Source organism: Aotus nancymaae, unplaced genomic scaffold (assembly GCF_030222135.1).
Source record: "Aotus nancymaae isolate 86718 unplaced genomic scaffold, 86718_ANA_hifiasm-v0.15.2.pri h1tg000006l, whole genome shotgun sequence".
NCBI lineage: Eukaryota > Metazoa > Chordata > Mammalia > Primates > Aotidae > Aotus > Aotus nancymaae.
In genome coordinates, this window is record NW_026988417.1 from 73,289,708 (window position 1) to 73,306,111 (window position 16,404).

Here is a 16,404-nt window from a genome sequence, read left to right on the forward strand (position 1 = left end):
CTCTAGTTTTGGTTATTTCTTGTCTTCTGCTAGCTTGCTTTAGGATTTGTTTTCTCTTGATTCTCTTGTTCTTTTAATTATGATGTTAGGTTTTTAACTTTAGATTCTTCCAACTTTTTGGTATGGGCATTTAGAGCTATAAATTTCCTTCAGCACTGCCTTTGCTGTGTCTCAGAGATTCTGGCATATTGTATTTTTGTTTTCTTTAAAGATGTCTGCTTTAATTTCATTATTTACTGAAAAGTCATTCAGGAGCAGATTATTCAGTTTCCTTGTAGTTGTATGGTTTCGAGTGAATTGTTTAGTTTTGATTTCTAATTTGATTATGCTTTGGTCCAAGATATTGTTTGTTACGATTTCAGTTATTTTGCTTTTGCTGAGGTGTGTTTTACTTCTGATTATGTGGTCTATTTCAGAATATGTGACAGGTGACATTAAGAAGAACATACATTGTGTTATTTTGGAGTAGACAGTTCTGCAGATATTCATTAGTTCCATTTGATTTAGTGCTGAGCTGATGTCCTGAATATCTTTGTTAATTTCCATCTCAATGATCTCTCTAATATTGTCAGTAGGGTGTTAAAGTCTCCCACTATTAATGTGTAGGAATCTACATCTCTTTGAAGGTCTCTAAGAAGTTACTTTGTGAATCTGTATGTGCCTCTTTTGGGTGCATGTATATTTAGGATAATTAGATCTTGTTGAATTGAACCCTTTCCCATTATGTAATGCCTTTCTTCGTCATTTTTTTTTTTTTTAAATCTTTGTTTGTTTAAAGGCTGTTTTGTTAGAAACTAGGATTGCAGGATTGTAATCTCTGGTTTTTTTTTTTTTTTTTTCCTATTTTCCATTTGCTTGGTAGGTTTTTCTCCATTCCTTTATTTTGAGCCTATTTGCCTATTTATGCCATTGCTTGTGAGACTTGTCTCTTGAAGACAGCATACCGATGGGTTTTGGTTCTTTATCCAACTTGCTACTCGGTGTCTTTTAGTTGGGGCATTAGCCCATTTACCTTCAAAGTTAGTATCGATATGTGTGGATTTGATCCTGTCATCATAGTTTTAGCTAGTTATTTTGCAGACTTGTTTTTGTGGTTGCTTCATAGTGTCACTAGTCTATGTACTTCAGTGTGTTTTTGTAGTGGCTAGTAATGATCTTTCCATATTTAGTGCTTCCTTTAGGAGCTCTTGTAAGTCAGATCTGGTTGTAACAAATTCCATCAGCATTTGCTTGTCTGAAAAGGATGTTATTTCTTTTTTGCTTATGAATCTTGGTTTGGCCAAATATGAAATTCTGTTTTGGATTTTATTTTCTTTAAGAATGTTGAATATGGGCCCCCAGTCTTTTCTGGCTTGTAGAGTTTCTGCTGAAAGGTCTGCTACTATTCTGATGGATTTACCTTTATAGGTGATCTGACCATTCTCTCTAGCTACCCTTAACAGTTTTTCTTTCATTTTAATCTTGGAGAATCTGATGATTATGTATCTTGGAGATGATCTTCTTGTGAAGTACCTTACTGGGGTTCTCTGAACTTTCTGAATTTGAATATTGCCCCCTTTGTCTAGATTGGAGAAGTTCTTTTGATGATATCCTGAAGGTTCTCTGAATTTTCTGAATTTGAATATTGCCCCCTTTGTCTAGATTGGAGAAGTTCTTTTGATGATATCCTGAAGTATGTTTTCCATGTTTCTTCCATTCTCCCCATCTCTTTCAGGGACACCAATGAGTCATGGATTCCATCTGTTTATCTAATCCCGTATTTCTCAGAGGTTTTGTAAATTCCTTTTCATTCTTTTCTCTCTATTCTTGTCTGACTGTCTTATTTCAGAAAGCCAGTCTTCAAGCTTGAGATTCTTCCCTCCACTTGGTCTATTCTGCTGATAATACTTGTGATTACATAATGAAATTCTTGTATTGTGTTTTTCAGCTCCATCAGGTTAGTTACATTCTTTTCTTACTGTCTACTTTGTCTGTCAGAAGCTGCATTGATTTATCATGATTTTTAGCTTCTCTGCATTGGGCTTCACTGTACTCCTGTAACTCAATAATCTTTGTTCTTATCCCTATTCTGAATTCTATATCTGTCATTTTAGCCTTCTCAGCCCAGTTCAGAACACTTGCTGGAAAAGTGATGTGGTCATTTAGAGGGAAAAAGGCACTCTGGCTTTTTGAGTTTTCATCATTCTTATGCTATTCTTTCTCACCCTTGTGGGTTTATCTACTTTCAATTTTTGAGGTTGCTGACCTTGGGATGGGTTTTTTTTTTCCTTTTATCCTATTTGATGACTTTGAGGGTTTGACTGTGGTATAAAGTGGATTCAGCTGACTGGCTTTACTTCTGAGAGATTTTAGGGGGCCAGTGCTCAACTCTCAACTCCTGGACTGTGTGCTCTAAGTCTGGGGTACTTGTATTGGGCCCTGACTTTATTCTCTTACTCCTTGAGGTTTGGAATCCATGGAGTGAGGGAAGGGGAAGGAGGTGTGGCAACTGCAGCAAAGTGCTAGCGGGTGCTGAGGTGCCTACCTCCCTGCAGGCACTCACCACATGCAGAGGCAGTGCAGCTGGAGGGTGGATGAGCCCCTACTGAAGACTGTGCTGGAGGTGGTATTGACTTAAGGCATGCTGGTTGGGGATAGGTCTAGGTGCCTTCTCTGTGCCCTGCAAGCAGGAGTCATGATACTACTTTTGTTTAAAGAATTCCAACACATGTCAAGAGCAAAGATTGACAGGCTATACCCCAAGATGTCAGTGATTATCTCTGAATGATAAGATCATAGTGATATATGATGTGAATGATGTGTTTGTCTTATATTCCTAGATTTTCCACAACAATAATGTATTACTCTTGTAAGTAGAAATAGATAAAATGAAATTAGTAGCACTCATTTAGTTGTGAGGCGAGTGGCCAGCCACTAGCCTTCTGATTATTATAGATTTCACATTTCTGAATCCTAGGGCAGATAATGTAGAAAGGATATGCATCTTTTAAAAAACAAACTTTCCAGTGGACCTATAGATTTTATTTTCCAATTCAAGTCTATCTACCTTGTATTTGACAGAAAATTCTTATGGATTCTGGGAATATGAAAGCTGCCAAACCTTAGAGTTTGTCTTTGAGACTTTGTCTTTCTTTGTGTCCCTTAAAGACATTATTCTGGAGGTTGGGAAAAAGTTGTGTTAGAATATGCAAGTCAAGATTTCATTTTAAGCCAAATCCCCCAAGCAAGGCTCAGATTCCTGGGATAAACTTGGGCATTGTTCTTCCTTTGGGCTAGTAGCTTTACTCTTAATTAGGATATTTTGAAACATGTAAGAAATATGTTGTCATAATGGACAGATGACTTATGATTCCACCAGCTTAGGGCATGATAATGGTAAGTGAGGCAATCAATATAGACTTTCTGCTTGTTTTCTCAATAGATCATGCCATTTGTTGAAATATAGTTTAGCATTGGCGAGTCCAGAATTATTCAAATGATTTTGTGTAACCCAGATAGAGCATACAGGGATATAAAATTCACTCCGTGAGTAAATATAGCAAATTGTAAGTAATCTTTGTTACACAAAATTCTATACTGACCACAAGGAATTTATATTCCTACGAAAGAGTCCAACAACCTCACCGAGCTGAAAGACCTTTCTACAAACTCACTTTTAGTAATGTATTTAAGAAAATTCTTACTCAAATGATCTCACTTTTGTGAATTAATCCCCAAATCTGCATTGGTTTATCTTATAAAGATTAATTCCACTAGGTGGAGGTATTTGCTCAGTTTTGTGGTTCACACTAAATGGTACAGGAATAGAGAAATCTATTAAGTAAGGGAATGTCTCAGAAACAAGAATAATAGCCTTGGGCTTTCCAAGACCTGTTGCTTTGCATTGTTATCATTTGGCAAATGTGTACACATTGCTACATAGAGTTTAGTATTTGCTTTTAATGCTTATAAAAGAAAAGTGGTAGGTTTCTAGGCTTACAGTATATAATTGTTTATTTTGTTTGAATACTTATGACTTCAACCACTATGGTTGGAATAGACAACTAGACATCTTAAGTTTTCTCTTTTAACTATCAGACAGTTCTTGCATTTAACAGTGATATACTAATTGAGTGTTCATACTAATAAAATAGATTCTGTTTTCATCATGTTTTAGATATTTTACATTTAATTAAAATGATAATGGCCATTATTAATATATAAATACTGTTGTTTAACAGTTTAATCTTTATGCTAATAACTTTATGGAAAATGGTACCTCATCAAATAATGAGAAAACAATTTTTTTAAAGTATACCATGCAACTGACAAAAATGTATGTGATAATTCTTAAAGTAAGAAAAGTTTAAGGCCTAAAATACTGTGGGAATTTTTTTTTTCAATTTGAGATTTGTTGGTGATCTTGGTTTTCTACTTTCCTGTTTTTATTGGTACCAACATTATGTGGAAACAATCTTCATGGTTAAGTAAGAAATTCCTCTGATCTCTTTATTTTGCATTTGAAGTTATAATATTCTGTGCCATCAGTTAATTGACTTGAAGAGAGTAAGGCTTTGAAACACTGAACTCTCTGAAAGCAGTCTGATTCTCTCTTTCTCTCTTTTTTTTTCTTTTGCCATTGTTTTTAAAAAGTCTTTCGTGTATGACCACCATTGTCTCTAGTTTTATTGTTTTAAAGATACTAAATTAATTACCTACAGCTGTTCTCATAAATTGATTAAAAACACAACGGACTTTTGTCCTCTAATCTCTTAGAGAAAAGTTAACAATTGACATTTTCTTTTTTTTATCTTAAATATATGGGAAAGAAAGACCAAATCAGATTTGTATAATGTATTATTAGAAAACTTCATTTTTTATATCTAATAGATAATGTATAGTTTTAAAATAAATTTAATTTTTTATTTAAAGTAATTGCTTGATATACATTGCAGATGTAAGATGTACGTAAGTAAAAGTAATATGTCTCATTTGCCCACTGATCTAACAGTTTTCTCTTTAGGATGAAACCCTGGCCCGCCAGTTGGTGGAGCTAGGTCACCGAGGGACTGGAGAGAGAGTAAAAAGGAAAGATTTTGAAGCAAGGAAAGCATCTATAGAGATTGCAAGGCTGGCTGAAAGAGCTCAGAAAAAGTAAGTGTCCATGTTCCATATCCAGATTTTATGGTATATTCCAGATCTCTAGAATAATTCAATTTTGTTTAGATTGTTTAATTTAGAAGCACTGGCTGGAGCAGGTAAAACTTGGCATATCTTAAGCATGTATTTGTTCTGCAGATGAGCAACTGAAGCAACTGTAATGTGCTTGCAATAAAGCCACGTGCAACTTCAAGCTACTAATTTAAGAAATATAAATACCAAAATATGTCATCATACCAATAAAGTCTTGTTAAAAAGTAACTCGATGTTATTAGTTTTATATATTTATATGCTAAAAATATGAGTGACTTTTGCCTTAGAATTCTTTGTACTTTGAGGTCTGTAAATCTTAAGTATCATTTATGTTCTCACATTTTTCTAAGCATTAATTTATTCAACTTTATTGATAATCACTATTGTTTATATGACCAATTTATGTATATTAGTATATAATATGTGATTATGTTAAAAATAAATCTATAAAATATACTAAAACATATAATGAAAGAGATATATTCCTAAAGTGAACTGCACCAAACTTGTAAGACAACCTTATAAAGACTTGACTAGTTAACAAAGTAATAATCTATTTCATTTTTAAAAATGCATCATTAAAGTATAAATGTTGGGGATAATTACTTAAAAATCAGTGTATTATTATTAGATAACATCTTTAAAACTACCCAATAATTAATGAGCATAAATTTCCCATGTACTCATTATAAACAGCAACATTTGGTAGTGGAATGTGCCTTGGTCCTGGGAATATGCAATTGGAAGTGACTATTCTAGTGGTAATTGTGTTTCAAAACCACAGTATACTGAAGTTTAACATACTAATATTTGGGAATATATTAGTTTTCTATTGCTGCTATAACACAATACTGCAAATTTGGTGACTTAAAACACCTTTCTTTATTGTTTTGTACGTACAGTGTGGCTCAGCTGGGCCCTCTGCTTAGTATATCACAAGGTTGAAATTCTCATGTTGGCTGAATGGCATTCTTGTCTGGAGATTCTGAGGATCAGACTGCCTCCATGTTCAATTAGGTTGTTGGCCAAATTCAATTCCTTATGATATAGGGCTGAGCTCCCCACTTTCTTGGCTGTCATCTGGGGGCTGGTCTTTGCTCCTAGAGGCTGCTCACATTTCTTTTTAAGCTTTCCCACTATCTCCAGCAACAGTGGGTCAAGACCCCTGACTCTTCAGATTTTTTCCAACTTCCTCTTAAGAAGCTTCTTTCCTGACTCTGGTCAAAGAAATATCACTCCTTTTAAGGCCATGTGTGATTACACTGGACCTGTATAATGATCCAGGATAATACCCCTGTTTTAAAGTCTATAACATTTATTATATCATCAGCAAAGGCCCTTTGTGTGTGTGTGTTTTTTCTTCAACTTTTAAGTTCAGCGGTACATGTGCAGGATGTACAGGTATGTTACATAGGTGAACATGTGCCATGGTAGTTTGTTGCACCGATCATCCCATCACCTAAGTATTAAGCCCACCATCCATTAGCTATTCTTCCTGATGCTCTCCTTTCATCCAAGCCCCACTCTGGCAGGCCCCAGTGTGTGTTGTTCCCCTCAATACATCCTGTCCATGTGTTCTCATCATTTAGCTCCCACTTCGACGAGAGAACATGCAGTCTTTGGTTTTCTACTCCTGTGTTAGTTTGCTGAGGAAAACGGCTTCCAGCTCCATCCATGTCCCTGCAAAGGACATACTCTCATTCTTTTTATGGCTGCATATTAGTCCATGGTGTATATGTACCACATTTTCTTTATTCGATCTATCATTGATGGACATTTGTGTTGATTCTATGTGTTTGCTATTGTGAGCAGTGCTGCAATGAACATATACATGCATGTATCTTTGTAATAGAATGATTTATATTCCTTTGGGTATATACCGAGTATTGGGATTGATGGGTCAAATGCTATTTCTGTCTCTAAGTCTTTGAGGAATTGCCACACAATGGTTGAATAATTTACAGTCCCACCAGCAGCTTTTATAAAAGTGTTCCTTTTTCTCTACAACCTTGCCAACATCTGTTGTTTTTTACTTTTTAGTAATTACTATTCTGACTTGCATGAAATGGTATCTCATTGTGGTTTTGATTTGCATTTCTCTAATGATCAGTGATGTTGAGCATTTTCTTATATGTTTGTTGGCTGCATGTATGTCTTCTTTTGAAAAGTGTTCATGTAGTAAAGGACCTTTTGGTATGTAATACAACATATTCACAGTTCTTAAGATTAGAGAATGGACATCCTTAATCCCATTAATGTGAGAAAGGAGCATTCTACTTATCACACGTAATTTGATAAGCATTCTGCTTATCACACACAATAAAATCTCAGGAATTTACTGAACATAGTCATTCACTATCAACTTCTATTCTTGGATTGAAATGATGCAAATGTTATGTGTACAATGTAATGTGTGAAATGTGTCTTATGTAAAACATCAGGGAGAATCTTTTGTTTTTTGTGAGAATCAATAAACGTCTATCAGGAATGGAAGTGGAAATATTTTTGTGAGATTTTACAAGGAATTTGTGTAAATTCCTATGCGATTTTGTAAGTGATATAATCTATTTAATATTAAGAGGAGTTATTCATGTTTAAAGTGTGAGTTCTATCCATATCACATGTCCATTTTGTGTTTGAGGATCAAAGTAGGTATTTCCTTCATGCAATAGTCTCTTTAACTGGTCAGAGCTGGAAGTCATCAGAGCTGTAGGCTACTTATGAGTCAGTTTTGGGAGACTAATCCCCATTCAGAGCTGCTAGAATTTGAAGGCCCTTTCATCTGCAGATCTCCTCTGGTCGCCTTTGTAATGGGATGGGTACCATATGTTGCCTTTTGCCCCATGTGGGAGTCCATTCCTTTCCAGGTTCATTTAGTGTTGTTGACAGCAGGGCCAGCAGATGGTGTCCTAGAGTCAAATACGTTCTCTACCTATATTTGTTGGAGGATCACTTTGAAAATGTGCATGAACATCTGACTGCCTGCTAGCTGGCAACTTCGAAACACTTGGTTCCACTATCAGATCATCTTAAATTAACTTCTTTAATGCACAGGTGAGCAACTCCAAGTAGATCTCAATCCTTTGGTCTAGCAATCACAGACCATCTGTTTCAAGAAGTGCTGGTATCTAGGAGTATGTTAATTATTCATAATAGCTTCATAGGGGAAAGAGTCTGGAGAGACGAAAGTTAAAGATATCAGGAGTATATATTTTGCTTAGGGATGTTCCAGAAGAAGGCAAAAATGTTAAAAAATTATTTTGGGCTGCTATTCATCCATTCATTCACAATTATAGAAAACCATAATGCATTAGGCTCTGTGCTATAGGCTCTTGGGGATACAATAGAACACAAGACTTAGTTCTCACCCTCAAGAAGCTTGAGGACTAGAGAGATGAAAGGCATTACATTGTTGGTAGGAATGGAAAATGGAAAACAGTTTGGCAGTTCTTCAAAAAGTTCAATGTAGAGTTACCACTTGAGTCAGCAATTCTACCAACTACATATTCAAGGGAATTGAAAACCTAAGTCCACTTAAAAACTCATACACAAATGTCAATGGCAGTATTATTCATAGTAGTTAAAAGGTGGAAGTTGTCCAACCCAACAACTGGTGAATGGATAAAAAATTTGCTTCCTAAGTGTAATAAAATATTATTCAGTCATCAAAAAGTGTCAAACAGTGTTACATGCAACAACATGAGAAAACCTTGAACACATTAGGCTAAGCAAAAGAGGCTAGAAAAAAAAAGACTACATATTGCATGGTACCATTTATATAAAATGTCCAGGATCAGTAAATCTATAGAGACAAGTAGATTCATGGTTGCCAAGGGCTGGATGGAAGGGAGATTGGACAACGACTATCCATGAATATGGGGTTTCTTCTTGATGTGATAAAATTTATTATAAGATATTGGTGATAATTGCATAAATTTATAAATATACTAAAAGCCATTTAATTGTGTACCTTAAAAGGGTGAATTTATAGTATGTGATTTAAATTTCAGTTTAAAAAGAGTAAACATATCCATTTTGCCTTGATCCTATGATAAACTCCCCTTATTCATGAATTATTTTCTTTATTTTTTTGTCTTAATTTGTACCTGCTCCTTCACTAAGGCCTTTCTTTCTCCAAAAGCTATATCAACTAGAGGTACCAATTTCCACATTTATTGGGTTAGTATCCAAGGAGATGATGTGGGACAGGGTCAGGGGGATAGAGTAGATTTTTCATTCTTCTGGCTTCCTCATCCTTTGCTTCAAAATGATCTCTGCTCCACTATAATGTAAACATCTCTCATTTTTTCTCCACTGAAATTCATGCCACTGGTTATAGTAGCCATAATACAGAAGCTATAGAGGTTGGAAAAACGGATGGGAGTAATTTAGCTGATGCCTATTTGTCAGGACAGGGAATTCTCTTTCCCAGGGACTGGCCATGGTTTTCTTGCATAAGTGCCAGAGAATTTCTATTTATAGTGAGAAGTTCAGCTGATTGCCATGTGGTGGAGAGAAGGAACTTCAATGTTTGTGACACACATTAACTACTGGGTTCCTGGACCCTAGTTGGTAGTTATAACTTAGTCATCCCTCAGGCTGGATACTTTCCTTGATGAGCTTGTAAGATCATCAGTTTCTTCACTATAGGTCACCTTATCTTATTGGGAAATAAATTCACCCCTCTTAAAACTGGTTCTGAGATAATAACCTTATTTTACTAGAGCAGAGCATCCGAAATGCAAATGATTGTAATAAGTGGTAGCCCTGATGGATTCGATAATTATACTGGTTAGCTATTGCCATCTTTCTGGAAGATTTTGAGATGAGTCTTTGTAAATTACTGTCAGGATTCACTTGATAGGAGTTTCAGATGCTGTCAACATGGATCCATATGGTCTTTTTGTGCTTGATGAAGAGAATTTCTATAGTGATTTAGAGTAAGGTTCTTATGCCCTTTATCCTCAAGTATATCTGGAATTAAATGTAAAAGCTGGAAAAATCCCCAGCCTTTCTTATGCCGTTCAATCTAATTAATTCAGCATCTTTTAAATTCTACTTTCTGATATAATTTATAGTTATCTTCTTTAATTTGTTTTTAACTGTAGGAGGTGGAACTATCTATTCACTTATAAAATACTTTTAATTTTATGGAGATGAGCACTTTGGGAGGCTGATATGGGAGAATTGCTTGAGCCTAGGAGTTTAAGACCAGCCTAGACAACATAGGGAGACCCCAAATCTTTAAAAAAATTATGGTAATGAGTTGGATAAAATGCTAGAGTTTGTTTTATATAAGAATGGCTTTATCTTGTTAACTTTGTTTTATTTTTGCATATCATTTTATGATAGAAACTGAATACAATATATTTGAAAATTAAATGAGAAAATTTATATATTTTAAGTGTTCAGTGAAATAGTTTTAACTTTTTGCTTAGTTTCAAGTATCGTATTTTTAGTTATTCTCATGGTTTGTTGCTTTCAAACCAAAACAATGCAATTGTGATTTGTTGCAGATTAGCATCTCCAGGAAGCAGACAACGAGAGTTAGGAGTGCACAAGGTTTGTTGGGAAAGCAACACCTGTGAAAAGAAAAGTGAGGAAGCAGGACTGAGCAGGGTCAGAACCCTAACCTCAAACTTTCAGAGACTCACCCAGCACAGTGGAGAGCTCTGCACTACAAGTTATCCCACATGGGATGAAATAACCAGGACTTAGTACCTCCGCTGTACTCATTGACTGGGGATCACTAAGAAAAGTTGAGGCAGATCTTGAAAGAGTTAAAAGCTGGAGGCTGTCAGCTCACCAGGCGCCTCACAGCTGGCAGAAATTCCTTTATACAAGGTATAACTGAGTGATGTATCTTGTGAAATACAGATCTAGTTTATGTGCACATAGAGCAGTTCCTCTGAAGCACAGACGCCTCTCTTCATGAGAGGAAACTCACAATAAAGTCAATGGGAGGAGCTATAGCCCCTATCATTTCATAATCTCCCTGTTCCACTATCCATTCTAAATCTCCTGCCTTTGTCTGTCATCTTTCCAGGGTTCTGTGATGCAACCCAAAATCCTTATTCATAAATGGCCTGAGGCCCTTGTCATCCTCCTCTACTCAGGCCCATGTTGATACATTTGTCATTCTCTTTAAAATTTAGGAAAAGTATATGAACAGATGTCCAGGTGGCTCACCTGAATTTGTCATGTATTCTTCCCTATCCCCATTCTGTAACTGATGCCATTCTTTTTGCTGATCAGCATCAGTTACTCTTCATAAGATCATGTCTCCTCTTCTTGCCTGCTGCTTCCTGGACACGAGATGCCCAAGGTGCCTAGGTGGCAGCCATAGCTTGTAGTTCAGTGAGACACTTGCTGTTTTCCTTGGTGAGTATTCTAGTGCATGCCACAAAGATCTCTGAAATGCCCTTTGAGGCCTTTTCCCCATTATCTTGGCTATTAGCACCTGGATCCCTTTTTATTCTGCAAATTTCTGCAGACTGCTTGAATTTCTGCCCTGAAAATGGGGTTTTCTTTTCTCAATTTTGAACTGTATTGTTGCTGAGCTGGGAGTGGTGTCTTCAGTGGATATTCTAACACTTTTAGCTGACAGCTTCTGGATAGTGCATGCATAATATGACCGGAGGATCCCATGTTCATGAGCACTCTCCTGTACCTTTTTGCTATACAATGGATATATCAGTTTATTCTTACACTGCTATAAAGAAATAGATGAGACTGGATAGTTTGTAAAGAAAAGAGATTTAATTGGTTCACGATTCTGCAGGTTGTACAGCAAGCATGGCAGTATCTGCTCAGCTTCTGAGGAGGCTTCAGGAAACTTAACAATCATGGTGGAAGGTGAAGAGGAAGCTGGCACTTTACATGGCCAGAGCAGGAGGAAGAGAAAGGTGGGGAGGTACCACACACTTTTAAACAACCAGATCTCATGATAATTCACTATTGCAAGGAGAGTACCAAGGGGAGATTTGACCCCATGATCCGATCACCTCCCACCACGCTCCACCTTCAACACTGGGGATTATAATTTGACATGAGATTTGGTGAGGACAAAGAGTCAAACCATATTATTCTGCCCCTGGGCTCTCCAAATCTCATGTCTCTCTCACATTGCAAAATACAATCATGCTTTCCCAATAGTTCCCCAAAGTCTTAATTCATTCCACCATTAACTCAAAAGCCCACAGTCCAAATTCTCATCTGAAACAAGTCTCATCTTGAAACTAAACAATTCTTTCTGCCTATGAGCCTGTAAAATCAGAAACAAGTTAGTTACTTCTAGGATAGAATGGGGGATAGGCATTAGGTAAATACTCTTGTTCCAAAAGGAAGAAATTGGCCAAAAGAAAAGAGCTACAGGCCCATGCAAGTCTGAAAGCCAGCAGGGCAGTCATTAAACCTTAAAGCTCCAAAATAATCTCCCCTAACCCCATGTCTTACAACCAGAGCATGCTGATGCAAGGTAGCTCCTAAGGCCTTGAGCAGCTCCACCCCCACGGCTTTATGGATTCACCCCCGAAGCTGCTCTCTCGTGCTGGTGTTGAGTGCCTGTGGCTTTTCCAGGTGCAGGGTGCAACTTTTCGTGGTTCTACCACTCTGAGGTCTGGAGGATGGTAGCCCTCTTCTCACACCTCCACTAGGCAGCGCCCCAATGGGGGCTCTATGTGGGAGTTCTAACCCCACATTTCCCTTCCTTACTACCCTAGAAGAGGTTCTCCAGGAGGGTTCTGCCCCTGCAGCAGGCTTTTGCCTGGACATTCAGGCTTTTTCATACATCCTCTGAAATTTAGATCAAGGCTCTCAAGCCTCAACTCTTACATTCTGTGCACTTGCAGTCCTAACACCGGATTAAAGGCATCAAGGCTATGGCTTTCTTCCTCTGGAGCAGTGGCTCGAGCTATACGTGGGCCCTTTTGAGCCATAGGTGGAGCTGGAGTTGGGGTTTGGGATGCAGGGACTGGTGTCTTGAAGCTGCACAAGGTAGTGGAGCACTGGGCCTAACCCATAAAATTATTCAGTCCTCCTAGACCTCCAGGTCTGTGATGGGAGGGACTGCCACGAAGGTCTCTGAAATGCCTTTTGAGGCCTTTTCCCCATTGTCTTGGGTCTTAGCACTTGGCTCCTTTTTGTTATGCAAATTTCTACACACTGCTTGAATTTCTGCCCCGAAAATGAGTTTTTCTTTTCTGCCACATGACCAGGCTGCAAATTTTCCAAACTTTTGTGCTCTGCTTCTCTTTTAAATGTAAGTTTCAGTTTTAGGTTATATCTTTGCTCATACCTATGAACATAGGTTGTTACAAGCATCTAGGACATATCATGAATGCTTGGCACTTAGAAATTTCTTCTGCCAGATATCCTACATCAACACTCTCAAGTTTGAAGTTCCACAGATCTCTAGAGCCAGGGCACAATGCAGCCACATTCTTTACTAAAATATAACAAAAGTGATCTTTGCTCTAGTTTCTAGTAAGTTGCCTATTTCAATCTGAGACTACTTCAGTCTGCCTTCACTGTTCATATCACTATCAGCATTTTGGTTACAATCATTCAATAAGTCTTTAGGAAGCCTTAAGATTGACCTCATTTTCCTGTCTTCTTCTGGGTCCTCCACATTTTTCCCATTATCTAGTTTAAAACCTCTGCCCATTACCCAGTTCCAAAGTTGATTCCATATTTTTTGTTGTCTTTATAGCAATACCCAACACCTAGTGCCAATTTTCTATATCAGTCCATTTTTGCATTCCAATAAAGAAATACCTGAGACTGGGTTATTTATGAAGAAAAGAAGTTTAATTGGCTCATGATTCTGCAGGCTGTATAGGCAGCAGGGAAACATTTGCTTAGCTTCTGGAGAGGCCTCGATCCTCAGGAAACTTACAATCATGCTGAAAGATAAAGAGGAAGCTGGCACTTCACATGGCCCTAGCAGGAGGAGGGAGATGGGGGAGGTGCCGCACATTTTTTAGCAAGTAGATCTCACAAAAACTCACTGTCACAAGGACAGTACCAATGAGGAAATCTGCCCCCACGATCCAGTCACCTCCCAGCAGACTTCACCTCCAACACTGGGGATTACAGTTTGACATGAGACTTGATGAGGATGCAGATTCAAACAATGTGAATGGGTTCCCTGATTAGGATGCAACATTGTATTGGATTTGATGCTTCTGTAGCAGGCATTCAATAAGTCCCTAAATAGTAGTGTTGGCTAAGGCCAAGGAGGAGAAAAGGCAAAGTCCAGACTTGCAAGACAATACATTTCCATTTTAAGCCATCCTCTCTGTGATACTTTGTCATAGCAGTCCTAGACAACTAACACATTGAGTAAGGCTGTAGTATACCAGGGAAAATGTATGAAATGGCAGGACCCCAGAGCTTTGTAGGGTTTATCTGCCCTCCTCTGGAGTGACCATGCCTTTTGAAAGCCATGTACTACCCATCTCTTTTCATCCTTTCCAATCAGTGTGATGTCACTGATGGAATCAATCAGTATGAAGTTCTGTGGGATGTCCAACCAGCCTCAGTTTCACTATGACAGAGAACAGGAGAATAAACATAGCTCTAAGGCAAAATAGTAAGTACATGTTATTGTCTGTTTCATGTGTATTCAAACTGATTTTGACTTTATTTCCTAATTGGAGTAGAAAAGAACTTATTCACCAAATCAATAGGTACATAGTAACTATCTGAAGCCACATTAGTCTTTTCCAGCAAGTAGCACTGCAACTGCAATCAGGACTACTACTTGGAGGAGCTTGTGGTAGTCTATAGTTATGCTTTAGGATTCAACATGGGGGTTGTACCAGCTGCCAAGTATGACAATCTGAATTAGACATTTCAGTCAGAGATCCCTGAATGGTTGCATAGACCAGTGGACCTAGCATAAACCAGTGTTTGGCCAGGGCTCCATTTCTCTTCTGACCTCCATGAGTTTCCATTGTAAGAGTGGGACCACAGCGAAGCTTTGGATCTTTAGATACCAGTCTCAGCATGAATGCTGCATTCAGTAGTCTGTTAACTGTGTGAATATTACATTTTCCTTAATGTGTACTCATTTGAGTAAATGCCCATTGGTCTCCTTGGGGGAGAAGAGAATCATTGCAATGAATACTTGCTATGGTGAATACTGGACATGGTCACATCTTTAGAAGAAAGTTGGAGGCATCATGCTACCTGACTTCAAACTATACTACAAGGCTACAGTAATCAAAACAGCATGGTACTGGTATCAAAACCACATGGTACTGCTACCGAAGCAGAGATATAGACCAGTGGAACAGAACAGAGGCCTCAGAAGCAATGCCACACATCTACAAATAGCTGATCTTTGACAAACCAGACAAAAACAAGCAATAGGGAAAGGATTCCCTGTTTAATAAATGGTGTTGGGAAAACTGGCTTAACTCCAGATGGCTTAAAGATTTAAACATAAGAACTAACACCATAAAAATCCTAGAAGAAAACCTAGGCAACATCATTCAGGACATAGGCACAGGCAAGGACTTCATGACTAAAACACCAAAAGCAATGGCAACAGAAGCCAAAATAGACAAATGGGATCTAATTAAACTCCAGAGCTTCTGTACAGCAAAAGAAACAATCATAAATGTGAACTGGCAACCAACAGAATGGGAAAAAATTTTTGCAGTCTCCCCATCTGATAAAGGGCTAATATCCAGAATCTACAAAGAATTATAGCAGATTTACAAGAAAAAAACTCCATTCAAAAGTGGGTGAAGGATATGAACAGACAATTTTCAAAAGAAGACGTTTATGTAGCCAACAAACACATGAAAAAATGCTTATCATCATTGTTCATTAGAGAAATGCAAATCAAAACCACATTGAGATACCATCTCACACCAGTTAGAATGACGATCATTAAAATATCTGGAGACAACAGATGCTGGAGAAGATGTGGAGAAAAAGAAACACTTTTACTCTGTTGGTGAGAGTGTAAATTAGTTCAACTATTATGGAAGACAGTGTGGTGATTCCTCAAGGATCTAGAAATAGAAATTCCATTTGACCCAGCAATCCCATTACTGGGTATATACCCAAAGGATTATAAATGGTTCTATTATGACACATGCACAGGTATTGTTCGTTGCAGTGCTGTTTACAATAGCAAAGGAACCAACTCAAATGCCCATCAGTGATAGACTTGACAAAGAAATGTGGCACATATACACCATGGAATACTATGCAGCCATA

At 37.6% G+C, this 16,404-nt stretch overlaps 1 protein-coding gene across 2 annotated transcripts in view; it reads left to right on the forward strand.

Moving 5' to 3' along the window:
* The window catches only part of CFAP299 (cilia and flagella associated protein 299), a 622,065-nt gene that overhangs the window by 25,069 nt on the left and 580,592 nt on the right, over positions 1-16,404 (forward strand). For both annotated transcript variants that reach the window (XM_012447076.2, XM_012447077.2), the window contains exon 2: positions 5,003-5,133. In XM_012447076.2, the coding sequence (XP_012302499.1) occupies positions 5,003-5,133 (131 nt within the window). The remainder of the gene's footprint in view (positions 1-5,002; positions 5,134-16,404) is intronic.